The sequence below is a fragment of the Leptonotus elevatus genome, chromosome 16 (genome assembly GCF_054856555.1).
Source record: "Leptonotus elevatus isolate MCC_2025b chromosome 16, RoL_Lele_1.0, whole genome shotgun sequence".
NCBI classification, from domain to species: domain Eukaryota; kingdom Metazoa; phylum Chordata; class Actinopteri; order Syngnathiformes; family Syngnathidae; genus Leptonotus; species Leptonotus elevatus.
The window spans coordinates 16707864-16735634 of record NC_141254.1 but is presented as its reverse complement, the minus strand read 5'-3'; the positions used below and the strand labels follow the sequence as shown (position 1 = coordinate 16735634).

General features: G+C 39.9%; 2 protein-coding genes across 5 annotated transcripts in view; one reads left to right on the top strand and one right to left on the bottom strand.

The window, feature by feature from the left end:
• klhl13 (kelch-like family member 13) overlaps window positions 1–13025 on the top strand; it is a 28247-nt gene extending 15222 nt beyond the window's left edge. For all 4 annotated transcript variants that reach the window (XM_086098786.1, XM_086098784.1, XM_086098785.1 and 1 more), the window contains 6 exons: window positions 145–286; window positions 988–1120; window positions 1722–1918; window positions 2896–3691; window positions 5744–5857; window positions 12106–13025. In XM_086098786.1, the coding sequence (XP_085954912.1) occupies window positions 145–286; window positions 988–1120; window positions 1722–1918; window positions 2896–3691; window positions 5744–5857; window positions 12106–12593 (1870 nt within the window). In that variant the 3' untranslated portion in view covers window positions 12594–13025. The remainder of the gene's footprint in view (window positions 1–144; window positions 287–987; window positions 1121–1721; window positions 1919–2895; window positions 3692–5743; window positions 5858–12105) is intronic.
• Window positions 13026–21290: 8265 nt separating this feature from the next.
• Window positions 21291–26319, bottom strand: LOC147161038 (LRRN4 C-terminal-like protein). Its single transcript, XM_086097833.1, has 2 exons — window positions 26217–26319; window positions 21291–24578 (listed from the first exon to the last, which is right to left on the bottom strand). Exon 2 carries the CDS (start codon window positions 24568–24570, stop codon window positions 23842–23844), a length of 729 nt encoding a protein of 242 aa, XP_085953959.1. The 5' UTR covers window positions 24571–24578; window positions 26217–26319; the 3' UTR covers window positions 21291–23841.
• Between the last annotated feature and the right edge of the window lie 1452 nt (window positions 26320–27771).

Sequence of the window (27771 nt, the reverse complement as noted above, 5' to 3'; positions counted from 1 at the left end):
TACACTCTAACCATCAGCATCCAGTTTACACGCAATGTGGTGAAAGCACAAGCCGATCCAGCGTTTGGCAATCCAAGCTGTTCTGTGTGGAGCAGTGGAAATAAAAGTGACACGAGTAAAAGCGAATTTTCTTTCTCGTCATAGATCCCTCGTGGAGGACGACGACACTCACATGAAAGTGGCTCTGGGCTACGGTGATATGGGCATCTGTGCTCACCTTCAGGCATCAAAGACTGGAAACACACGTTTTTTCACAAGCAACACTCACAGCTCAGTGGTTCTTCAGGTGGGAGCGCAATTCAGTCCCGGCTTTAACCTTGAGAGGCGAATATAATTATTCTGTATATCTTTTTTAGTACTGTATCGTATGAAATACTTAACTCATTCACTGCCATAGATTCATTTTTTTAAAAGATTATTAAAAATTTGGGGCAAGAGGCAATTCATTTTTATTTATTTTTGTAATTAATCACATGACTTCACTAGTTAACTCACGATTAATCACAAATTTTATATCGGTTCTAAATGTACAATAAAAAATTCTAGGTTTTCATACTCTTGTTGACAAAAGTGTGGGGGGGGGGGAATTTTTTAACTAATAGAAATAGTTCAAATGAATTTTTGACATCAATGGCCGTGAATGGGAAAAAAAAAAGATGAAAAAATTTGGGGCGTCAGGCGATTAAAGTTTTTAATCGTGATTAATTGCATAACTTCACTAGTTAACTCACGATTAATCAAAATTGTTATTTGTTCTAAATGTACAATAAAAAAAAAAATCTAGGTTTTCATACTCTTGTTAACAAAAGTGGAAAAAAAATGTAACAGAAATAGTTCAAATGAATTTTTGACGTTTATAGCCGTCAATGGCAGTGAATGAGTTAATAATGAGAATTTCATTTTTGGGAGTATGTATTAACCAGAGTTCTTAGCATAGGACTAGTCTTTTGTGACAACTACCTAACATCTGACAATTCTTTGTTGTAGGGATTCGACCAGCTTAGGATAGAGGGACTGCTATGTGATGTCACTTTGGTGGCTGGCGATGGCGATGAAGCCTTCCCTGTTCATCGAGCAATGATGGCCTCCTCCTCTGACTATTTCAAAGCCATGTTCACAGGTGGGTCAGAAATGATTCAGAGTATTTGCTTCTCCTTCGTCCTCCTGCTATAATTTGTGCGTGGGATGTGCATCGATGATTCATTAAATGGCTGGTTAATCTTTTTTCCTCTATTGTATTCTGAGGTAAAGCATTTTTTTCATTGATTCATGAATAAAGCCATGCTTTGACATAGTACCAGTTATGTCACTATTACTTGTTCTGTTAAAAATGACCCCTTGCTTGCATCCCACACCATTGTGGGAATCTGAATGCCAAGCTATTAGGAATTGGCTGTGATAAAGTTCTTGGTGCAGAATTATTATGTACCGACTGACTGGTATCACAAAGAACAGCATGTAAGGCGTGAAAGTATATTAATAACAAATGTTTTTAAGGATACGAGATGTGATATTCGCATGGAGATTGTGGATACATTTCTAAAACCAAATTCTTTGGAACTGAATTTCTGTTCTGTTCTTAAATGCAACTCTTTTATCCTTCATACTAAAGCATCACATGGATACAGCTGCTCACAGACCTGTCAATCAAAGAAGATTATGTATCAGTTGTGTGGCAGTATCTCCCTGTTTTGCTTATCCTCTGCTTTGCTCTGATGCAGGTGGAATGAAAGAACAGGATTTGATGTGCATCAAGCTCCACGGAGTTAACCGAATAGGCCTGAAGAAGATCATCGACTTCATCTACACAGCCAAGTTGTCGCTCAACATGGAGAATCTGCAAGACACACTCGAGGCGGCCAGCTTCTTACAAATCCTTCCCGTGTTGGATTTCTGCAAGGTCTTTCTTATATCTGGGGTAAGCAAGCACACGGGGCTTTACTACAGCGCAATATTGTCACCAATTGTGCAGTACGTTATTTCGAATGTCCTTTTTTCTTTAGCTACCTGTTTATATACTTATTTACAATGCAAATGAATTGTTGACGTCATCAATGGCGGTGGATGAGTCAAAGCACTTACCTCGCTTTTGAATGAATGATTGAATGAGGCTACATTGAAGACATAGGGCTGTCACTGTCCATTCTTTTTTTTAAATTGCATTATTAAACACCAACAAAACTAGCCTACGCTAAACAGTTAGCAATCGCCATTAGCATTGGTGTGCTAGTGATGACCATTTATGTTAAACAAACAGTAACCACCATTTAGTTCACACATACATCATATCTACATGAGTTGAATTGAAACAATGTTAATAATCTAACAATATATATATATATATATATATATATATATATATATATATATATATATATATACAAATTATTTATCTTCTGTGCACAAGCATTATTAGCCAATGCTAAACGATTACCAATCGCGATTAGCATTATCCTGCTAGCGATTACCAATTAGGGTAAACAAACACTAACCACCGTTTAGTTCACAAACTTCATACATACATACAAGTGAAATTATTGGATATTAGTACTAATTATCTTCTGTGCATTATTAAACACCAACAAAATTTGACTTTGCTAAACGGTTAGCAATCGCAATTAGCATTAGCGCGCTGGCAATTCCCATTTAAGGTAAACAAACACTGCCATTTAGTTCACACATCACGTTACACATGTAATAGTACCTTTAAAGTGACACAAAAAGCGGAGGTGGCTCTTAGTGAGCTCTATAACTTTGTGTCCATTGCTTGCGTCTGCAAAAAATACTTTTGGTAGCTCATACTGAAATAGTTCTGTGTGTAAAAAAAGAAAAAGAAAAAGAAGCTACTATTCCAATCTCTTGTCATTCTAAATTTGCATCGTCACCCCTCTGCAGGTTTCCCTTGACAACTGCGTCGAGGTGGGCCGCATCGCAAACACATACAACCTCACAGAGGTGGACAAATATGTCAACAATTTCATACTGAAAAACTTCCCCTCACTTTTGGGCACCGGCGAGTTTGTCAAGCTGCCGTTTGAGCGCTTGGCCTTTGTGCTGTCCAGCAACAGCTTGAAACACTGCACCGAATTGGACCTCTTCAAGGCGGCTTGCCGCTGGCTACGCTACGAAGACAGTCGCATGGACTACGCCTCGAAACTCATGAAGAACATCCGCTTCCCCCTCATGAACCCGCAGGAGCTCATCAACCACGTGCAGACCGTGGACTTCATGCGCACGGACAATACGTGCGTCAACCTTCTACTGGAAGCTAGCAACTACCAAATGATGCCCTACATGCAGCCAGTCATGCAGTCGGAACGGACAGCCATCCGCTCGGACAGCGCCCACCTGGTCACGCTGGGCGGCGTCCTGCGGCAGCAGCTGGTGGTGAGCAAGGAGCTGCGTCTGTTTGACGAGAAGGCGCACGAGTGGAAGGCGCTGGCACCGATGGACGCGCCGCGCTACCAGCACGGCATCGCGGTCATTGGCAACTTCCTCTATGTGGTGGGGGGCCAAAGCAACTATGACACCAAAGGCAAGACGGCGGTGGACACCGTGTTCCGCTACGACCCTCGCTACAACAAGTGGATGCAGGTGGCGTGCCTTAACGAGAAGCGTACCTTCTTCCACCTCAGTGCACTCAAGGGACACCTCTATGCTGTCGGTGGAAGGAATGCGGCTGGGGAGCTCGGTGAGTTTGTTTCTTTTTTTCCGTCCCTGCTAAAAATGAAACTCATTCCACGGAAACACAAACCCAGCCTGCAAAAAAAATTTTTTTTTAGAAATATACAATATATGCAAAGTAAGGAGCCTGCAGTGTGGCACCTTGTTTTTGTTGTGCATATGCAGCACTTGGATGCGTACGTTTATCGTGACGCGTGTTAGCGCCGAGAAGCCCACAGTTTTTTTTTGTTTCCTTTTAATAAAAGTAAGCCTGTGGACTTCCAGTTCCTTTGTTGCGCTCTAATTTTTTTGCTATCCAGCTGCGCCGTCCACGGCTGATCAGCCACCGCACGTTACAACTGTACCACCCATAATTTGAATTGAGTTTTTAGAAAATGGCCACCGCTGAAACATTCATATTTTCTGAGCTTATAATTAGACGAAAGACCCCAATTCAGTGGCTGCCCACCTCATGGCCGATTCCGACTTTCATGTTCTGTATATTACAATTATATCTTTTTACTCTCTCTCGTGGCGCTCCTACTGTGTGAATATGAGTTGAAACAGAACAAAAGGCGTAATATGTAGTGATGTAATTAGATCCATTTTTTAAAGATGTTCTTTTGAACCGCATTGTTGGATTTGTGGGTTTGGCCCAGACCTCGAGGCATTTAGGTAGGCAAAGTAATTATAGTAAGTCTCAGTCACACCAATGAGAGAATTCATCTTGTAACTGGTTTCTATGGACGTCTTTTAAGGTCAATGGTGGCAATGCAATGAAATATATGTCAAGTTGTTTTTAATAGTCTTTTAGGATTAAATCACATCTTTTTACGACCTTCTCTTATAGGTCTTTATCAAGCAGAGTGTTCCAAGTCAGCAAGGTTCCCTTTTTATTGGTGCTCATCAGTCAGTCTCTCTTTTTGTGGTCTTTTCCAACAAAAGCAATCTCTCAAGCTAAGATTTATGCTTTTTTTTTTTTTCTTCTCCTTCTTGCCTCTTTTCTTAATCCCCTGAGATTATTGGGACTAATCGGCCTCCACAGAACACTTGTCGCTTGCCGATCCAATTACTGGGTTCTGTCCCTTGTGTTTTGGGCCAAATTTGAAGGTCACAAAAATACCCTGGCTCGATCCACTACTGCCAGTTCTCTCCTGGCTGCGCACTGGTTCCATTAAGATTTGTGAGAGGGGGGGTAAAAAAAAACTGCAGGCTATTTAGGTCACGCTAATCACAATAGCGCTTTTCATCCAATAACTTCAGGTGTAAATCCTCAATATTCCAGTGTTTAAGCTTCAATATATTTTTGCTTCTTCTATTGTATGACTGCACAGCTCAAGGTCACTTTTAATGACCAGTGATGAGTAGGCAAAGTATTTATTCGTCCCACCCACTGAGAAACCCTCTGCTTGCCTGCGGGATGGATAAGACTTGCCAGTAAATCTTCGGACTAATTTAATTATTTTTCATAGTTTTGTTGTGGCACTTAAAATGACACAAGCCATAAAAGTTTCACCACTAAGTGTCGTTGTTTGATAAAAGCCTTATGTTGTGTTTGTCATTGCAATATTGTAATAATTGGGTGCATTCTCCTTGCCTTCTGCTGTCAATTTTGTTTTTTCTTTATTCAGTCACATCGCTAATAAGGGAAAATAAGAATGCAGTTGTTTCTCAATGCTCTGCACAGCCTTCAAACTTACTCTCATGTTATGAAGACGACAGTAGCTGAAGCGCAAAAAAGGCGCACAAACTCAGCAAATTTACACAACCTGTAAACATCATTCCATGAATGATCACAGGTTTCGTTTCCAGATCGTTGCAGTTTTTTTTTTTTTTTATATATATATCTTCAGGAACTTTTGACAGAAATGATTTCACAGTCTTACTATCTTCCAATTTCCTGTTCGCTCCCTGCTGATGTGTTTTTTAGGATGTGCCGCCCGCGTTTCAAAAGTTGTGTTTCAGCTCCCACGCTGAGACCCTCCAAGGTCTCATTTGCTGCCGTTTGTCCTCCTTAGTTGTGTCTTGACCTACTTTTATACTAATACGTTTCCTTTTCCCCCCCTTGGTCGTCTTAAAGCTACTGTGGAGTGCTACAACCCAAGGACGAATGAATGGACGTACGTTGCCAAAATGAATGAGCCACACTATGGACATGCTGGGACGGTGTATGGCGGCTATATGTATATTTCAGGTAAGTTGCGACCATCTTACAATTAAATGTGTCATCATCTTAAATGCATTATTATTTTCAGTGAGAATGTTAGACCTCAAACCCAGGACTTGTCTTTCCATTTTCAATGCCATTTTTCTTCACATGATTTTTATTTTCATCATTTTCTATACACGTTTTTTTTTCTTGATTAAATTGCATGGGAGGCCAAGGATGTGTTTATAATAGTATTTTAGTAGCTCGGTCTAGGCCAGCACACACACAAAGGGTGCTCATTGCCCATATTTGAGTTCACAATGGCATTTTCGTCATCAGACCTAAACATAACCTTTTGAGACTTGCTTGCGGTGAGACTGTTTGGGCCGATTGTCTGATGAACCGCAATTTAAAAAAAAAAAAGCAAAAGAGAAAAAAAAGCAAATGCTGTGTTAGTTATTTTGTATGAGATGTAAAAAAAAATTTTAAGATGTACACTGTGTACATAAATAATTATGAATATTCTGTTTTTGTTCATTTTTTAACCATTAACAATCATCTCTTTGTTTTTTTTAAACAACCAATTAAAATGATGGCAGTATTTTTCACCAAAATTATTCAAAATGTAGTGTTGTAAAAAAAAAAAAAAAAGGCTTACCACAAACACAAAGCTTTTGTATTTCTGTCATTACACAAAGATACCTCGTTTCATGATAACATTGATATCAAATTAACGATTATTTCAATCATAGACAGTTTCCACATTTTCACACTCCTTTGAAACTACAATTGGCTGTCTATCTGTTAATCCACATTTATATATCTTCCATTTAAAGATTATCTGCAGGATCTGAAAAGGTTTGATGTCGGAGGATGATGGTTTCTCCCATTTATATCCGCTAATGCTTCAATTGTCATTTATGCAGCGTGGGATGCTGCATTGGCTTGCATGAGAATTATTTTATTGTGAAAGGCAGAAAAAGTTCTTTTCATGTCATGACAAGATATTCAGTTAGTAATTCCAGCTATTATGCAGAGGTTATTTTGACACCTTAGCCCAAAATGCCACTTATGCCACCTCAATGCTGCTGATGCTGTTTTTCCGGGACATAGTGGCCTTTCACCAACCTATCGGTTGATTGGTTAGGTGGCAGAACGAATACAAGTCTTTGGAGGATCCCACATTGAGAGGTTCTTGGCACACCGGGGACGACAGCGGCTTCAATTCAAGTCCCTGCTCGCTCGCTGCTTATCTATGGTTATTTAACAGCTGCTCTTTTTTAATAGGATGCATTTTCCTGACAGAAACTTTCCTTAATATGGCTTTATCTGAATGAACCCGTTTGCCCTCTGAGTCAATTATTTAACAGTACGATTTTCTTGGAATGTCAGCGTTTTAATCCTGGAACAATTTATCACTATTCTTCACTTTCCATCTACAGAAAGAACATAACATTTTCACCATTATTAACATGAACGTAGTTAACATAGAAAAACCGCCTTAAGCAACTTTCAGTTAACTTTCAAACCTGTCTGAGATTTTAATCAGAGATTATTTTCACTTAATTGGTCCAGAAAATACTAAAATGTCCTTGTCTTGCTTTCCCACTTGATACAATTTGTTTGGTCAGGTGTGAACACAATTATTTGGTTATGGACCAAATCATTTTGTACCAGGCCCCCTGTGGTTCCAAACAAAGTACACACACTGCACTGTTTAATTATGGGGAATAAGCCATTTAGTCTTTTAGAAAATCTAATTGGCGTATTCAAGAAATGACCTTTTCCAAGTTGTCCTTTTCCAGTACACTACAGCGGTGGGTGTGTACAGTCAAATATATCCCAGGATATTGATATAGGATTGTTATTCCACTGAAATCATTTTGTTGTATGTTTTCACTCAATGGTTACCGTTTTAAAAGAAGCCTTTTTTTTCTGCTTTTCTCCTGTTCTCTTGCTGACAAATGAGAAATGGGCGCAATCGCATGGTTGTTGTGACACATTTTCTTTTGCTCAGATTTTTTTTACCTTTTCCGGGGGAGAGGAAGCAATTTCATTTGACAGAATTGGACCAGAGCAATCAAAGTACCAGTAGATGTAAAAGAAGACTAAAGACTAATTCATCTTTTTTACATCTGCTTGGTGTGGGTAAAGATAGTCTTCAGCAATTGGTCTTTTTCGCTTGCTTCATTTGGGGTGTCACACCCGTAGTTGTTCACGTCATGGGATTGAAAAACAGCATATCCTGCGCTATGGAGATGAGCCCTAGTTTCTTTGTGTGTGACTAATCCTGAGCAAATTTTTACAACGGAAGTAGGGTGGGGTGGTGGGGGGGGGGGGGGTGATAACTGGATGAAGCCTGTGTGGGAGGTGTCACATGGAAGATCCTGTGTGTTAATCCGTACTGGCTTGTGGGTACTTGTGGTTCTTACAGCAACATGCATGATGAGACTGACGGTTTATAGCGACGCTTGTTTTATTCGGGCCACATTTTCGGAATGGCTTTGATCCCGCCAGGTTAGTTTGAGAGAGCGTGGCTGAGCACGATCCTCCCAAAAGGAATACACATTAGTAGTTTGGACTAATGCGCAGACAGCACCTGCACATTGGAGCCAACTCGGAGTAGTTTAGAGGTGACATATTCATCTTTGACTTAGAAAGGGGAAATCAAGACAAAACAATCTTTACATTATGTTGTATGCGACCCCCACGAGTCTTAACACGGCGTTCAGATTAATATTGCCTTTGTAGAATATTAAGACTCAAATTCCACCTATTTTTTTTAGGGGGCGGCCATTTTGCAAAATTGCGTCACAGTTACTCGGGTAACGACCAGTCACAGCTCACCTTTTTTCTAAGTTTGGTCATGTGGCGTTGGCAGGTAATAACCATTTACGGCTCACCTGTTTTCTTCAGTTTGGTCAGGTGACATTGGCAAGCTAAGCCGTGATTGGTTATTACCTGTGTTGTCATTTTTGGTGGACAGCAACAGGCAAAATGGCCACCCGAGATGAATAAAAACACATGGCTTTTGCTGCTTATTTCATAGTTCACACAATATTAATCAGAATACCCTGTTTAGAGCCTGCATAGAGCATTTTTATGAATCATTTTTGGGGTTTACTATCCCTTTTTATGAGCTAATTTATTTAGATCATCTTAAATGAAGTCATAGACTCAATCCGTCAACATGATAAATCAAATATTTCCGTATATTATTTTGCTTGTCATCAAAACCGTGTGACCGTCTTATGTGGTGTGGAAGCACACCCTCGATCTATTTACCTCCAATTTTCCAGTTCGTCAAACAGATTAAGCGAAGGAATGAATGAATAACCGGGTTTCACGCGACCAATCATCTGCTTTTAGCCAGCTACCTCTCAATGGCTACAGCCCGCAGGGTTGCGTTGCTAACACATTTTCTTCTGCTGAGCACAGTGGATGAGTGGCGAGCATAGTTTGATTAAGTTGTATTATGCGGTTGCATATTATGATGAGGATTTTGGAGTGTTTCCAAGAGTCTCATCTTAGATTGCAAGTGCCGCTTTTGAAAAAAGTCTTAAATATAGCGCAGGGCTTTAAATGCTTAAGGCCGCCAGGTAAATGGCCAATTAGAGAAATTTTGTTGCACCGAGGGCCCTGCAGCACCCTGGGGTCTTGGGGGGGGGGGGGGGGGGGATTAGAGCCGCTGTGCAAGGTGATCCACGCTGAAGTGCACTTCTGTGTTGGTCTGTCACAGCGGATCAGCTCCCGTTGTACGGCCGCGCCGCTCGGCTGTCTGAAGGTATTCTGTCAGCTGGATGAACCTGACAAATGCACTCAGCCCACGGACCGTCACAGCTCAAGTGGTGTGGCGCAGTTCAGGATGCGAGTAGCGGAGCGGTTGAGAGCCGCGGCGCCTCTGGACCGCAGTGCCAGCATGCTGAGGTTCTGCGGTTGGAAATGGTTTTTCACTTCACTTTTGCTTCGTGCTCCAGCTTCAGTCATATTTTACATTGCTGGTCATCCGGCGAGTTATTCACGAAAGGGATTCAAGAAAATGCCTTATGCTTGTTGTCGGTTACACGAGGTTAAGTGTTGGCTTTCACACAACACGCCTCCAAGATGCAGTGGGCTGACTGAGGAGGTGCGAAGGAGGACTGTACAGCACTTTTATATCAAATCAGCCATTCTGGCGGTGCCTTTTGTTGAGGGGTTGTTTTTAATTTAACGCAAGAGCTCATACGGTCTTAGGCTGACTGACGGCCTAACATTGAACCTGACAATGTGACGAGTTTGTTTATGTTTGCGGGGAAACGGGTGAATGATGAGGTCATCTTGAAAGGGAATAAAAAAAACGATCCGTTAGAGGTTATTTATGTTGTATTTTTTCAGGATTTAAACGAGCTTTGAGTTTGTTGTTCGACAACTTCCCACTCATTTATAACTAGAAGTAGAATGTCACACAGAAGAATGCAGACCAAGGCTAAGTAAGCATTATGTCCTGGTTTTTGAACAGTTTTCAGACTTGCACATTATAAATAAATAATTTAAAAAAAAAACATTCAAAATCATGTTAAATCTACTTTTCTTAATCTTCAAATAAAATAGCTTTTTTTTGTGTGTTTGTCGCCTTCTACCACAAATTTTTATGGAAACTAGTTGGACAGTTTATGAATATGTTAAACACACAAAGTTGAACTAATAACACATTTCTGTTGTGTGTTTCCCCCCCGAAGTAGTTTTAAGTAAGTTGAATGTTCTATTCTTTAAAATAATTGTATTACGCCAACAGGCGTACAGTGTGTTGTCCACTGACAAGACTGCCTCCCTCAAATTTGATAAAATTGACACATTTTTAATTTACCAATTTTTACTATAACTACATCAGACCATACATGCCTCGTTTTTTTTTCACGCAGACATTAAAGCAAAAAATAAAGAAATCTTTACAATACGTTTTTTCTTTAGCCCCGCTAATCTAAACATGGTTTTCTGATTAATAATGTGTTTGTGGAATAAGAACTAAGCAGCAAAATCCACCCATTTTTATTCATCTCAAGGGTGGCCATTTTGTCTTTTCCTCTCGGTTGAAAATGACATCACAGTTGCTCAGGTAACAACCAATCACTGTTGAGCTTGCAAATTTCTCATGGCCAAACGCAGACAACAGCTGTGGCTTGATTGGCCTGTACCTGAAGCACTGCTACGTCGCATTCGTTCGACAGCAAATCCCAAAATGGCCGCTCCCCGAGTTGGATAAAATGGATGGATTTTGCTGCTTAAAGGGATCCTTGACTCATTGAGCCATTTTCAGTAATGAAAAGTTCAGATTTTATCCAGAATTTAATTTGATAACTTCATTATTTTTCATGTACAATTAATACCTTTAAAAACACATTGAGTCACTCATGATTGGCCATTACTTGTTTCCTGAGCACGCATGATGTCATCTTCAGTTGACAGCAAGTGGCAAAATGTGTTTTTTAAAGGTATTTTATCACAATAATTATACACAATATTATCTTCTTTCTGCTGAAAATGGCTATCCTTTAGAGATCGTATCCCTGGTATCCATTCTTGCTTTTTCTGTTATCAGATCCTAAAATTGAAATGTGAAAAATATATTAGGAATTGAAAATGGGGGGGGGGGGGGAATGAATGATAGCTGGATATCTCCTCAGTGCATTCACTGTGTGGGCCAGTTGTTGAAAGAAAGTCTGACTTGATCACTTGAGTAGGCGCCACATGGCCAGCCCGAAAAGGCGGCTCAAGCATCTTCGAGCACGCGATCTGAGGGCAGCAGCCGAAGCGGTTTCTGCTGTGGATGCGCTTGCAAATCTTCGCCGCTCTCGCTTTAGAGTCTTTCCGCCTGGGGGGGGTGCGAGTGGGGCGGGGATGGGCTTGCTTCTACCCAAATGCATGCTGGGATTGTGTTCCTCTTTATTTTAAGCCTTCCCTGTAGACATGTCCTGTTTTGTTTTTTTTGCCTTTCCTCCCCACTTTGCCTCAGCTTTCGTGCGTCTCGACATCTCCAGTCTGTTTGTGCATGTTTGCGTGAGCACATTGTGGCCCTCCACTTTTGTAGTCATCAGTTCACTGTAGAGTGAATGCCAAATGACTTGAGCCCCCCCCCCCCCCCCCGCCCCTTCATCATTTATGACACCACTGAATGCGACCATATTTTTTTCATCCGCTTTGCCCGCTTACACAACACGCGAGCGAGCGAATGAGTCAGATTGGCTCATCCCGTCACACTTGCCGCCTCTGGTGGTTGGCATGGAGGCTAATTAGAACCTCTCTTCTCGCTACAGGCGGCATCACTCACGACACCTTTCAGAAGGAACTGATGTGCTTTGACCCAGATGCAGACAAATGGACTCAGAAGGCGCCCATGACCACCGTGCGCGGCCTCCACTGCATGTGCACGGTGGGCGACCGCCTCTACGTCATCGGCGGCAACCACTTCCGGGGCACCAGCGACTACGACGACGTGCTCAGCTGCGAGTACTACTCCCCCGCCCTGGATTTGTGGACCCCTATCGCCGCCATGTTGCGAGGCCAGAGCGACGTGGGCGTGGCCGTGTTTGAGAATAAAATCTACGTGGTGGGCGGCTACTCGTGGAACAATCGCTGCATGGTGGAAATAGTTCAGAAGTACGACCCCGAGAAAGACGAGTGGCACAAAGTGTTTGACTTACCCGAGTCGCTCGGCGGGATTCGAGCCTGCACGCTCACGGTGTTCCCGCCTGAAGATATCTCAGGCTCGCCGTCCAGAGAGTCGCCGCTTTCAGCGCCTTGATGAGTGATGGGGGGGGGCGGGGGCGGGGCTATTTTGGTCACACCCCCATCAACCCTGTTAACTCCCCAACAAACACACATAGACATTGTTTGCACTTCCTCTTCGGACTAAGTCAGTACTGCGTCCCTCGGTCCTACATTTGTGCAGAAGCCCCTCGGGCGGTGAAGCCGACATCCCCGCGACACTAACGGCAACCGATTTCCACCTTAATATAAAAGGGACTTTGCAAATCAACTTTTCTACCTGATTTCGCCGCCTGCCGTATGCCTGCAGGCGCGTTGAGCAGCAGAGAGGCTCACCAGGACACAAGCTCAGGGCTCGGACCAGGCCCGCCTCAACAGCACTCCTTCAGTTGTACTTTCCTGCGATTGCTACAAAACTGTTAACAAAAGTGGTGTTTTCTAAATTTAATAAACATGGTTTTTAAAGTAAGTGTGGAATTTTTGTGGAATCATTACCGCTTAACATTTTGCTCCGTTAGATGTTCAGATTCTTCACTGTGATTGATTGGAAAGATTCCCAGTGACACCCGTCAGCTGTCGATTGTTTACTGCCGGTGTAAACAATCCCGCTGACCGGCGTTACCTGGGAACTGGCACGCTCTCCTCCCTTCTGCTGGCACCGTGACGGACGGACGCGTCGGCCAGTCTGCCCACCTGCTCCCGGCCGATTAAATCCTTAATAGCGACATATGGCGTCCGAGACGAGCGCTCCGCACTGTTACCGGGGAACAAAAAGGTTTGTGTAATCATGAGGTGAGTTTGGTCCACAGCGTTATAATCCTCATTATGCTCTCATTACAGCACATTATTACTGTCCTGCCTCTGATTTCCTCCTTCATTTTGGGGCCTGTTGTGCTCAGAGTAGATTTCAGCAATATTATACCAGCAACACCGCTTTTGTCAAGCGCGCGGCCCGGGGGACTGATTTGGCCCCGCCGCATCAATTTTTGTGGCCCACACAAGTTTATTATTTTCGTTCTGTACTGAAATTGCAGGTTTTCTTTGCTTTTAACAGAGATTACAAGCCTATTTTTTTTTCTTTCACTAAATTGCTTTTTACAATAATGAACAATGGTTGTATGCTTAACTATTTGTGTGCCCACCATTTTCCATCACTTATGATTTAAACTTGATTTATTTTAATGATCAACTGCCGGGACGATTGTGTATTTGTGATAATATGATGGTGTGTCTACTGTACTGTATATTTATTTTCACAGTCATAACGATGTGGCTCGTGCTGAGAATTAGTTTGGCAACTCTGATCTACACGACCAAGACAGGTAATGCTTTCATCCTTTACAGCAGTGATTTATAATGTATGTACTACGACAAATGTATCTTTTTGCATCCATCTATATAAAGACAGGCAGGTTCTATATCAGCTTCGTGTTCAAACGAGCAGACTCAGATTTGATCCTGACCAAAGTAAATATGTCAGTAAACTGAGACAAGCGCATCATTATTTTAGTAAATATTTTTGGTGACATTTTTGCTTCTTGATGTGCAGTGAGATTTTTCTAAAAATATGAGCCCTCCTTGGTTGAAACGTTGGGATAAATTGCTTTATAAGGGGAGATATTATCTTCGGTTTTGCTAGATAATAGTAAAAAATAGATGTCGTAGAACCAAAATACATGCTGTCAATATAGGTATTTAATTTTTTATAGTACATTTCTCAATACATGTATAAATCCATTAATGTACGATCCTAAACAAAGGGTATTGATGCAAACAACAACAAAACAAGATACTATGACAGTGCAAAGTTGTGCAAACATTCAGGTATAGCACCAAACTGCTTAATAGCAAACTAACTGATTAACTCATTCACTGCCATTGACGGCTATAGACGTCAAAAATTCCTTTCAACTATTTCAAATAGTTTAAAAAAAAATCCACTTTTGTTAACAAGAGTATGAAAACCTAGATTTATTTTTATTGTACACTTAGAACAGATATAAAATTTGTGATTAATCGTGAGTTAACTAGTGAATTTCTGTGATTAATTACGATTAAAACATTTTATCGCCTAACGCCCCTAATTTTTAGTAATCTTTTTTTTTAATTACGTCAGACGATAACATTTTTTAATTGTAATTAATCGCATGACTTCAATAGTTAACTCACGATTAATCACTAATTTTATATCTGTTATAAATAGTACAATAAAAAATGTTTCTATGTTTTCATACTCTTGTTAACAAAAGTGGAAAAAAATTTAAACTAATTGAAATAGTTAGAATGAATTTTTTATATCTATAGTCGACAATGGCAGTAAATGAGTTATGTGCAAGAACTTTTTTTTTTTTTTTAATTAACACATTCGAAATTTCAATGTTATTGAAATATTTTCACAGCATATCATTCCAAATCCACAAAAATGATGAGGCCTACTTATGTTGGAGTATAAGAACCGGTCGAAGCGCAACTGAGCCATGTCTGCAGTCTTAATGGTGAATGTTGATATTACAACTTAAAACTCCAGTCAATGCATATGTGTAACCAATAAAAAAAATAATAATAATAAAATATTTTTGTTTTGTGAAAAGTCAAGGGACTACTCCAGAGTGTGGCCCGTGGGCCGCCAATTGCCCATCCCTGACTTGTAGTATCGCTAATAATCATATCAATCAATAATCTGCGATTTCATGCTCTTGTAATGGTCGACGAAAACACATCCGGTGTTGTCTGAGCTGTGCAGTCTGCCTGTCCATCGTAATCTTTGAAGAATCGCATGGACACTTTCAAAGAAAAACCGTCCTTTTTAACTGCCTGAGTTGGAACAGCATAGTCACAGTCTGCAGAGTTCCTCTAAATCCCAAAGTTTGTGCAAGCCAGTGTCAATATTGCATGATGGCGCCTGTCTTTTAATGAACAATGCGCCCACGAGAGAGAGAAGGGAAAGAGAAGTGGAGCAAAAAAAAAAAAGAAGACATGTCCTCCCTCGTCACAGGCTCCTTTCATCATCTTTACTACCTGTGCTTCTTGGTGGATTTCATCACCACTGGTGGCCTGTTTTTATCAAGTGATGAGATATGTGTGTGTGCGTGCGTGTGCGTGTACATCCTAACACATTTGGCTCGCCATATCTTCTCTAATGCAGCCAGGAAGTGACCCAGATTGTCCAGTCTGCTGGGTGTGTTTACATCCAAGCGCCCTGATGACATTGTCAGTCGGGAGGCATAGCTCGGCGGCAGCGGTGAGAAGGGAGGGGGAGGAGGGAGCGCACGAGAGAGGTTGCTCTTACTGTAACTAAAAGCGGCACACCCCCCCCACCCCACCCATTATGGTGAAACACTCCGCAGGGATGCAGATCCTCGCTGTCTTGTGACTGCGTTCACATTGGTGTTAATGGCTATTGATCCCAGCGGATGGCAGACGGCCAAAGTATGCTGATGTTAACTCCCGTTGCATAATCATATTCATTTCTTTAATGCACCGAATCAAAAGCTGCCTCCTATTATTAAGGCCCACATGCTTCAGAAAGGTTTACATGTCTTTATTAATCCCCATTAATGAATAGTACACGGGTCAAGTTTTTGTGCTCTGGGTCCTGTGTGAATGTGTGGTGAATAATCCGGCCCTGATTCATCTCTAAATTCAACACCAGCTTGCGTGCGGCGATGCCAGAGGTGCTTGCGGTAATTGGGATTTGTTTTTCTTCAACATCTGGCCATGTCACAGACCTGGATTTTTTTATTATTTTTTTTACGCATGGCTTGTTTCTTCAATGTGCAAACTTCCTAACTGGAGCATCTCTTCACTGACTTTGTACGGATAATCCTTTTCATGCATCTTTGCAGAGGAATAAATAATACACCATGAAGCTTGTCTTGATGATGTGTTATTGCTGAGCTATTGCAGTGACGTTTGGCTTTCTGACGTTATCCTTTTTCCTTAAACTTGATGCATCCCAACCTTTTGCCACATACATGGATCATCCAGGAATCATCAGGGAATTTCTGGAGCCAATTGGCTGCACTGAGAGAAAAGGGGGCGAATGTTTTTGTGTGTAAAAATATTAATTATATATATATATATTATTTTTTTTTTAAATGTCATATAAATTTTGTTCATGATCATGTTCTATTTTGTGGTGATTCTTAAAAATAAAAAAAATCTTGATGCATCCCAACCTTTTGCCACACGGATCACCCAGAAATCATCGCCTCTAAGGCCACTTGGCTGCACTGAGAGAAAAGAGAGTGTCCTATTTTTCAGTTCTTTATTTGTAAAGAAATGTGAAAATATTGCATGCATTTTGTTCCACTTCACTATTTTATTCCACTTAAGTGTTGATTCTTCACACACACACACACACACACACACACACACACACACACACACACACACACACACACACACACACACACACACACACACACACACACACACACACACACACACACACACACACACACATCTTAATGTTTGAAGCCTGACAGGGTAAACAAAAAAATCACGGGGCTAATACTTTCACAAAGCACTGTTAAAAAAGTTTTAAAAATATATATATATACATTATGTTCAGGACACACAAATAAATAAATCTTAATGCATCCCAAACTTTTGCCACGTGTATCATTCAGAAATCATCAGGGAACTTCTCAAATCAGAGAGAAAAGGGGGTGTCTTTTTTTTTTTTTTTTATTAGTAAAGAAAGTTGAAAATATTGCATACATTTTGTTCCACATCACGATTGTATTCCACTCGTGTTGATTCTTCACACACACACACAAAAATCTTGCCGTTTGAAACCTCAAATGTGGTAAAAGGTCAAAAAGTTCACGGGGGGGGGGGGGGGGGGGCTAAGACTTTCACAAGGCACCGTAGCTGTAAATAAAGTAGTCGTTTGCAGATTTGGAATAGTGAGATTTCCCTTTGACGCTCTGAAATTGGGCACCGTGAGAACAGCTGCTCTGCTCGGGGATCTGGCAAGGTTAAATACAGCTCTGGCTTCATGTCCCTGCAGGTTTATTACACGGTTAAAGACCCATATGGCAGCAGCGCCACTGAGATCATCCGGCAAGCAAATCAGGTATATTGCACCGCTAATAACTCTTCTATGATACTATTGAATGGGCGAGTACCAATACCAAGTATCGTATCAGTTCGATACCAGGCTTTATTTCATATTTTAAAACGTCCACAAGAGGGCGGCAAATACCAGTATTAGCCGCACTCCTATGGCCATTTTGAAATCAGTACCTTGAAATTGAATAATAGAAAATTGCTATTAATTTCATGCAATTTTAAGGAAAAAATGCTATATTGGTCTTTTTTTGTGGAAAACTTTGTGTTTCAAAACGACTTATGGTGTCGGTGACTACTCGTACTGGTTTCTGTCTCATCAATGAACAAATGTCATGTCATTTTCTGCTCTTTTTTTTTTATCAAGCCTATATGCTTTTTAGCAAATGATGCAAAAATTATTAAGCATAAGTCAGGAACAAAAGGTGCAACTCATTTCCAGCCCAAGCATTAATAACTCTTAAAACATTTGACTTTTGAATCTGATAGTACTCATTTGAATTCCTTTGGGGGAAATTGATGTCGATCAAAGGTGAGATTGTGGGCAGAAAAGCTGGGAAGCATATTTGAGAATTTTATTTATTTTTTATTTTACCCATTATGAGGATTATCCCGCATTGAATACATTGACATGTTTTAGCATTTTAGCATTTTATGTAATAGATGAAAAAAACAAACGGTATAGAGATTCGTGACCTCAGCTTGATGATGTGTCAGGAGATCAAATGTCATTGATTGTGTGCCTGTGTTCTAAGTGTGTGTGGGGGGGGGGGGGGGGGGGAATGCCGGCCCCCCTGAGGTCACATCCGATTGTTTGTCTGTGACAGTCTTGATGGATAACTCGGGCTCTTTGCCTATAAGTCCCGTTGTGCAATGGCAGGTTGCCATGGTGACCTGAATTCCTCGCACGTGTCATGAAAAAGCACTTGACGGGGGCACACTGATGGGAAAAAAAAAGTCGAGCAAACAATTTAAATGTCTCTTAAAAACAAAACGAAAATAGTAGCACGAACTCATTTCCATTCCCTCTTCCATTATCACTGAGCTCATGCCTAAGGTGCTTTATGAACTCGCTCTACACTAATGACCTCTAGTGATCTTTAACGAGAACAGGACGGTGCCTTTGATTGCCATTGAAGCGGATATAAAAGGTGCGTGCGTGTGGAATCACACGGGATGCGCACGCACCGTGTAACAAGCTGACGCTTAACACAAAATCATCGGACATATTCTCCGAAGTGAATCCTCTTAACGTTCACTGTCGTGGTCTGAGCAGAAAGATCCAAACAATAAAGTCAATTTGTGTCCTCCTCTGCCCTCTAGGAACTGGTCATATATTCTACAGAAAGAAACGGGAGTTTACAGGGTGACCTCATTGCAACAAAGTACTCGAATGAGCGCTGACCTACTTAGAAAACATTTTATATGCCCCGTGAAAGCTTGAGTAAAGAAATAACAATTCGTTATACAGAATTTCTCTGTGCAAGTGCAAATTAAATACTGGTTGTTAAATGTATGGTAATTAATCTTGTTTTTGTTTTTTTAATGACCTAATTACATAAGAGTGACACTTCTACTTGCCAAGTAATGAGCTATTATATTGTGCTAATGCTAACTATAGCTAACTCTTTGCAGAAAGATATGGAAGTTTACTGACAGGGTGGACATTTTTGGCTAATGTTTTGCTAATGCTAATTTTATGAGTCAATGGTGGACATTTACTTAGCCGCATGGTTCAGTTAGCAAGCTGACCCCTGTACCTGTAACTATATTTAGAATTTCAGATTATTATTATTATTTCTAATATATATATATATATATATATATATATATATATATATATATATATATCAATTGATATCACTATGACAGAGTGGACATTTTTAAATTTGACATACACATGAAAATGATTACTGAATCTTGAGTTTCACTTTTTGAATTGACACATTGACTGATAATTATTTTTCACCATATTCTAATTTACTGAAGATGCACGTGTACTGCGAATTCCACATTGTAAAATTATCCTTTAGAATGCCGCACAAAAAAAATTCAAAATGTCGAAAACACCTTCTTGTAGTCTGTTGCCACTTTTTTTTGGTATTACTTCAAGCTAGAAAATATGCATACCCAACATACTCAAATTCACATCAGAATTTTGAGATGAACTTATGGATGGATGCATTTTAATATTGCCGCCAGCAGAGAGCAGCAAAGATCTAATACTATTGGCTAATGAAGGCTAGTATTCAAAACAGGCTACCTCCTCACTGCATGTTCCAAATGGGGGAACACTTGAGTTCACAGCCATTATTGCAACAATAAAAAATTGCTAAGCATTAGTCCGCACATTACAAACACATGAATACAAATCCACTTGCGTCACCGCGAGTCACCAAATCGCAGATTGTCACGGGACTTGGTGACACGTACGCAAACAAAATGTTTGTTGTGAGCCCAAATGTAGTGAATGCAGTCCTGTCTGTCACAACGAATGGGTGACTCAACGTGACGCCTGTTTGCGAAGGTGATAACACATCAGATGCAAACCATGTTGCAGAATCTGTCCACGTACAACGAAAGAGTCACCAGCCGTAATCTGCTTTGTCACTCACTTAAAATGCTGGAAATGACAAAACAAGTTCGCAAGAAAATCACAATGTGCTGCTTCTCATCTAATCTACATATACAGTGGATACTGGAGAGCACACGATGCTATGGTTCGAGTCCCGGCCGGCTCGAGCCTGCCTTGTGTAAGCTTTGCGTGTTCTTGTATGTTTTCTCTAAGTACTCTGTCTTCCTGTCACATCCCCAAAACATGGGTGCAAGGTTCATTAACTCATTCATTGCCAGACCTTTTTTTTTTTTTAGCATTTGGACATTTTCAAGACCCACAGGATACTGTGTGAAATCACCAAATCGACCTAATTGTGAATGCTTTGAGCATTCACCACGTTTTTTCAAAAAAATTTTTTTATTTTTTTTATTAGTTTCCTCACATACAGCATCCGATTTACACCATTCCAATTTCAACTTGCTCCAAACATTCACGCCACCCGGGCCCATATTTTTCCTCATTCAACGTACTTACAGTTTTCACACAATTTAACATTTAATATCAGAGTTTCCTCACAGATTTTTAATTTAGACAGACATTCAAATCCAACTTTCCACTCCCACTCCGTCCCATGCACCTTATCATTCCCAGGTGTTAAAGTGCATTGGCCCGTAAGCAAGGATGGGGGGGGGGGGGGGGTTCGAATCCCACTTCCATTGCAAATGTATCCATGGGCATGACACTTAAGTGAATAAAGCTTTCCACCTGCATTCAAATATTAGCTTTCAGCATTCACACGCAATTTCTCCAGAAAAGAATACACTCTCTTCCTTCCACCAGGAAAGAAAAGTTTCATTCTGTGAACCGGAAAATTTGAAATGCTGGACATTCTTTCTTATCATGGCCTCATACCAGCCAAGTAACGGAAGACTGACTGTCAAGTCTCAGATGGAATGAAACAATTCTCGTGAAATCTATACCCACCAAAAAAAAAAAAAAGTTTTACCACAGCTGCAAAAACAACGGTTGAACGCTCAAACTTCCGACAACATGACGGATGAAGTCGCACGGCCATTCAGATCGGTTAACAGCAAAGACACACAGTTGGACTGCAATGCTGTTTAATAGTCAAAAACATAAACAAAATGTATACAGTACAGCAGTAAGATTTCAGAATTTGCTGTGCGTAGACAAAAAAAAAAAAAAAAGGTAACATTCTTTTCCAACACTGGCATACAACAACAACAAAAAAACACTTGTCACAGAGAGGTAAAGCATAAAATCAATGCCACGTTTAATATTTTGTGGCATTATGACTTAATTCATTAGATTGGTATCATACCGCAAGCAAGTCAGTTTAAGGATCTTAAATATGAGTTTGACCTTTTTCATGTCATCTGTACGTCATCGCCGTACAGATGGGTTTACTCTGTACAAACGTCATTAGGATTTTTTGGGCAATATTTTTGCCTGTCCAGTATTTCGATTCCTGGTGGTGTCTTGGAGGTCCAAACTCTACGCGCGCAGAAACATGCACAGCACTGACTTAATGACTTTACTTTAAGCAATAAATACAAATAAATCTACCGTCTGTTGTTTATCTGTAAAATGTGTCATGAGGGATTTATTTTCCTCTATAAAACTTGGCAGAAGAATCAAGCACCTACACTTCACTCCCACACATTTGGAATGGTTTCTCAACTGTACACTGTAAAAAAAATAAAAAAAAACACTCACCATCTGAGATCCACATAAAAAAAAACATTGCAGTTCCACACCACTTCAAACTACACAAAAAAAGATTTTTGCTTGCATCAAATGGTATGATAAGGGACTTACCAACACAGAAAAGAAAAATTGCACATTATAACAACAGCAACAGCAGAGATGTGTGTTATAATTTATATATTGTGGATCTGCCAACGTGGAGGAAACATTTTTGACTGGCAAATGCCTTTTAAACGCATTTAAATCACCTGAATCAGAATCTGGTTTTATTGCCATGTAACTAGTTACTTACTAGGAATTTGTAGTGCAGACATGACATAAACGAGTAGCATTAAAATGACATCATATAAACATGAAAGTAAATTATAATATATATATATATATATATATATATATATATATATATATATATATATATACACACACATTGACTTAAATTTATAAAATATGTGATTGATTAAAATATGTAGATGGGAAGAAAACAGTGCAAAAAGTCAATATATATATCATAACGAGCATAATACATTGACTAAAGTATTTCCAAGTATTGCTCGACCGCACGTGCGCATGCGCAGACCCAGTTGGTATCATTTAAAAAAAGAATGCCAAACAGAAACCTTGCTAGCATAATAAATCATACAAATTACAAATCCCGTACTCAATTTGGGAACGTGTATTTGTAATGCATGCACAAGTTAATACCCCGATAGTTATTAGCGTTTAGCCCACAAGTACGTTCAAACGTGCCGGTACTTGAAATACGTTTTAAAATATACAAATAGGTTCGAAGTTAGTTTTGCCAGTCAGAAATGTTTGCTCCACATTGGCACTTCCACGATTCTATACTCAATCATGTTTAAAAATATATATATATATAAATAAATAAATTTTTCATTCCACACATTTTCTTTTGTGCATCCTATTCTAAAATAGAATATTGTCGATTTTATATTGACTACTGATTTGTGGAATAGTAAACAAAAACAAATACATAAATATATTTGATATGTATGAATGTTTGCGTGAATGTGTAAGGTCTAAAAAAATATATAATTTATCAATTTTGTTACTGTATATTACATAATACATGACATATTTTTTGTAGTTTTGTGGTAGTGCATTGTTTTTGGTTCTGTGGCTTTAGCACTATAGAGAACTCAAATGTTTTTGTGAAAAAAATACAAAACTGTACTTTTAAAAAAAACGTTTTTTCTTCTTTTTTTTTTAAAGATCAAAATAAATCATCTCCAAAGGCTCATGATGATGATTACCACAGTTAGTTTTAGGTTTTTTTTTTAAAGCATTTTCGTTTTTATTTTATTTCGTTAACAAAATTGTTTTTTTTAAGTTTTGTTTTTTCGTTAGTTTTAGTTAACTAAAATAACCTTGGTTGGAACTGGCTCCATTCCTTTGGGATTTCGAACTACAACAACTGAGAAATAGGATTTGTAAAGTGTTAATTATATATTTATATAAAAATAATTGTTTATTTAGTCTCGGTCATTTTTAGTCCAAGTTTCAGCCCCGCTTGTTAGTTTTTATTCATCCCGTTTTAATTTAGTCCATTTTTAGCCAACTATAAATCTAGCATTTAAGTCCAAGGAAACAGTTTTATTTGTCTAGTGTTAAGTCAACAAAAACTGTCAACATTTTAGTCTAGTTTTAGTCAGGACAATCATTTTATTTTTTTGGGAGAGTTTTTGTTTACTATTCCACAAAACTGCAACTTTTTTTTTTTAAGCAACAGTTTTTTTCTTTGCGTGTGTGTAATTACATGTTTTTGGGGATAATGAACTATTTTGATACCTCTCAGGTATATACTTACGGAACCCTTAAAAAGTTGAGTGCTTGTCTTGCTATTTAAAAAGAAAAAAGAAAAACGACCGTCGTCACCCCAGCGTGAAGTGTCTCTTGCGAAAGTGTGTGTTTAGGTTTCAGCCGTGCCTCTCGCGGAGATGCCGTTCTGCAGTTTCCTCTGCCGCCGACGTCTCCAGAGCAGCGCAGCCAACAGCAGCAGCAACAAGAGCCCCAGAGCGCCCCCTATCAGTCCCGCCCTCAGAGACGCGCTGCGGTTCTCGGGCTGGTACATTAAACACGATCCCTCGCTCACTCCGGCGTCGTTCAGCGCCACCAGGCAAACCTTGGCGGTGTTCTCGATGGGGCCCACGCCCCCGCTGCGTCTGCTCCCCCCGAACGTTTGCTTCTCGGCCCCGCCGACCGTCACCTTGTAGGCTTTCACCGAGGAGTGAGGCGCGCACCAGCGGAGGACCACGTCAGAACCGTTCCAGGTCACCGTTTTCAGGAAAGGAGGCTGCGGCGCCTCGAGTTTCGACGTCGACCCCGGACACAAGCAGTTATTGGCGGCCGCCAGCTCAATGCAAGCGGGCTGGTCCTCCTCACAGGGGTTGTAGTCGCACCTTTGCAACGTTCCTCGGTTGGCAGACACGGTCTCGGGTCGAACGGTGGTAACGTCGGAATCTGTGTCGTAATAGTCGTCCGGGGGGAGCGCGAGGGCCTCGGACGGGAACGCGCGGGGCCTGGGGGGCCGCGTCGTCCCATTGGCCCTTGGCTCTCGTTTTGTCGTAGGCTGGGAAGTGGAAGCACTTAAGAGAAGCAGGTAAATGAGCATCATGGGAACAGGTCTGCTGGGAGCCATCACAAAGCCTGGAGATGGTACAAAGGACATATTAGGAAGTACTTGTGCAGTCACTTTTTGCACCCCATTGGGATCTTGTTATTCCCCATGAGGGCTGGTATTTTATTTTTATATGCTGTAATGGGCCTGGTGTGTGAATTACATTGGTGGATGACAAAGTCGGCCGGGTGAATGATGAATAGTGATGGTGGGGGCTAAAGTACAAACCAGGGTTGTAATCATTTTTCATTTTTTGTTATACATAGTTTTTAGTTTTTTTGGGGGGTTTTTCAAATCCAGTTTTTCAGATTTTTGTTTAGTTTTTATTAATTTTAGTATTAGTTTTAGATTTTACCAAGCTATTATTTAAATTGAGGATTTGTGGATACTCCACTACTGTACTCAAGTCGATTTTTATTGTATGACCTTTTTCTTTTACTTCCTTAATTTGGAAACAGATATCTGTACTTTATACTACTTTGTCAAAATAGGCTTAAAATGTTCCCTCACTACTTTGTAGTTCGGTTATTGCGGATTCACTCTATTCCGGATTTTCATTTGTGACATTTGTACCCTGGTTTCTGGTTAAGGGAAGCCATTTTAAGGTCAAAAAGAAAAACCTGAACCCCGATGTCTGTAAAAACATTAGTAATGTGTTTTTTTTTTTGTCCAGTTATCATTGGCTAATTTAGCTATTACCGTCTTGTTTTAGTAGCATGAGGCAAGCAAATGCTAGCTAGCTAGCTAGCTTGCTAGCTACTCAACATTTTCTTCCCACTATGAAAGTTAATAAATGGAAGGAAAGAGAGAGCGAAGTTGTCAAAACAAGTAACTGACCATAATCATTCATTTTTACTTTTGTATTTTTATTGAAATACAGGACTTGAATCTGCCCTTTTTTTTCTTTCTTTATTTATTTTTTTACCAGGGTCCAAGGAGGTTATCTGCACTTAAGTACAGACTTTAAGTACACTTGCCACCGCTGCCAAAGAGTCATTCAAAAAAATTCCACCCGCTTTGCTTGTCAACTTGCATCAAGGCACCAGGAAAAGAAGGACGTGGGAAAGTAACAAAAACAAGTGGGGGGGGGGGGGACACTGAATAATGTTAAAACTATTGATCCAAGAAAAAAATATATTTTTTAAATATGATTATTAAAATATTTGACAATATTACTGTTGTAAAATCAATGAGTACAAGTATTTTGAATGATTTGAAGTGTCAGCAAGTTAAACTAAGCATTATTTTGTGTAAAGGTTGAAAGTTTCACTTAAAGCTCTCATTAAGTTGTGCCAGTAAGGTGGAACTTTTTTGTTTTTTGTTTTTAAGGGGTTTATAAATGTACGGAAACAGAATATTTGGTGGCAGGAATAATCCTCATGTTAAGCTGGAGGTGGCTCGCACTAATTCAACATTCCAGACCGTATTGCACAAGAGAGGGTCGGTGAATGCCTACGCGCACACACACACACACGCACCCACGCACACACACACACCCATGTGGGACGCAGTGCAGCTCAGTCAGCTGGATCCACTTACAGGAATTTTCACGATGAATCAACACAAATATTTTAAATACAACTTGTGTTTGATTACACAGGAAACATTCTCATTACAATTACTTACTATAAATGACTATATTACAACAAACAGTGTAAATAACTTACTTGTCGCTTGCAGACGTTTCAGCAGTTCAAATGCTTTAGGAAGCTCTTCACGCTGCTGTGCTGTCCTCCACTTGTCTGCTTCTCCTTTATGTATTATTTCTATTTCTCCTCTCCCTAACAACTGCAACCTCCCACACTCCCACCCACCTTTTTGGACCCGTCCTGCACCCGCTCCACCTCCCACCCTGTCAAAGTTAAATGAGTCTGCATGCTTTTAGAAGAGTTTTACGATCACTCACAGTGGATGCGAAAAGTCTACACACCCCGGTTGTCAGGTTTTGTGTTGAAAATGAGACCAAAGATAAATCATTTCATAACTGTTCATGAACATTACTGTGAAAACACGTACAAAAAATGGGTTCTAGTCCGACAAACTCAAGGTTGAACTTTTTGGTCGTATTTCCAAAAGGTACCATTAACTCGTTCACTGCCATTGACGGCTACAGACGTCAAAAATTCATTTTAACTATTTCTATTAGTTTAACATTTTTCCTACTTTTGTTAACAAGAGTATGAAAACCTAGATATTTTTTTTTGTATTAGAACAGATATAAAATTTGTGATTAATCGTGAGTTAACTAGTAAAGTCATGCGATTAGTTACGATTAAAAATGGTAATTGCCTAACGCCCCTAATTTTTAATAATCTTTTTCTTAAAAAAAAAAAAAGATAAAAAATTATTACAAATTATTTTTTTTTCGAAAAAAGAAAAGATTATAAAAATTAGGGGTGTCAGGTGATTAATTTGTTTTAATCGGAATTAATCGCATTACTTCACTAGTTTATATCTGTTCTAAATGTACCCCAAAACATTTTGGGGGGGTTTCATACTCTTGTTAACAAAAGTGGATTTAAAATAATAATAATAATAGAAATAGGTAAAAGGAATTTATGAGCGGTTTGAAATAGTAATCAGTATTAGCATAAAACCTTCAAGTTTCTACGAAAGGAAAAACTCATCAGGAAAAGCCGACGAGGCCATCCAAAATGTATTTTTGGGGTTAATCAGAGGCACTTTAAATAGCAGCAGGTTTGTTCTCTGTCATTCAACATGAGTTAAAATGTGATTGATTCATTCTGAACGCATCCACATCCTTAGTTATGAGTGGGTGCGCGCACTACTTTTTCTGTTGATGACGTCATATATAACCGTTACAATTTAATTGGTGGAATTATTTATCTTGGTCTCATTGGACGGGGTGTGAAGACTTTTCATATCAACGGGAAATCATTCTGATCTGGCCAGCATAGACCATTTAACTGCATTCCTTTGCACTACTCACTTTAAAAAATAAAAAAAATAAAAAATCCATTATGGGAGTGTGTCTCGCTTGTTAATGATCTCTGGTCGCCTTAAAGGGAGGTAGGAAATAAAAAAAATAAAATAAAAAATGAACGCAATGCTTTATTCATGAACGATTACTAAGTGACTCCAGACTGCCGCTCACGCCTTGTCGGACCTCTCACCTAAATAAAATGCATGACTTTGCCTGGAACGTCCCAACAACGTCCAAACAGAAATGGAATGCAGCTGAGGGACATCTGCTCACCAAAT

Excerpts from the sequence above, each read along its gene's own strand:
- LOC147161038 (XM_086097833.1), bottom strand. The coding sequence starts at position 24,570 with ATGGCTCCCAGCAGACCTGTTCCCATGATGCTCATTTACCTGCTTCTC.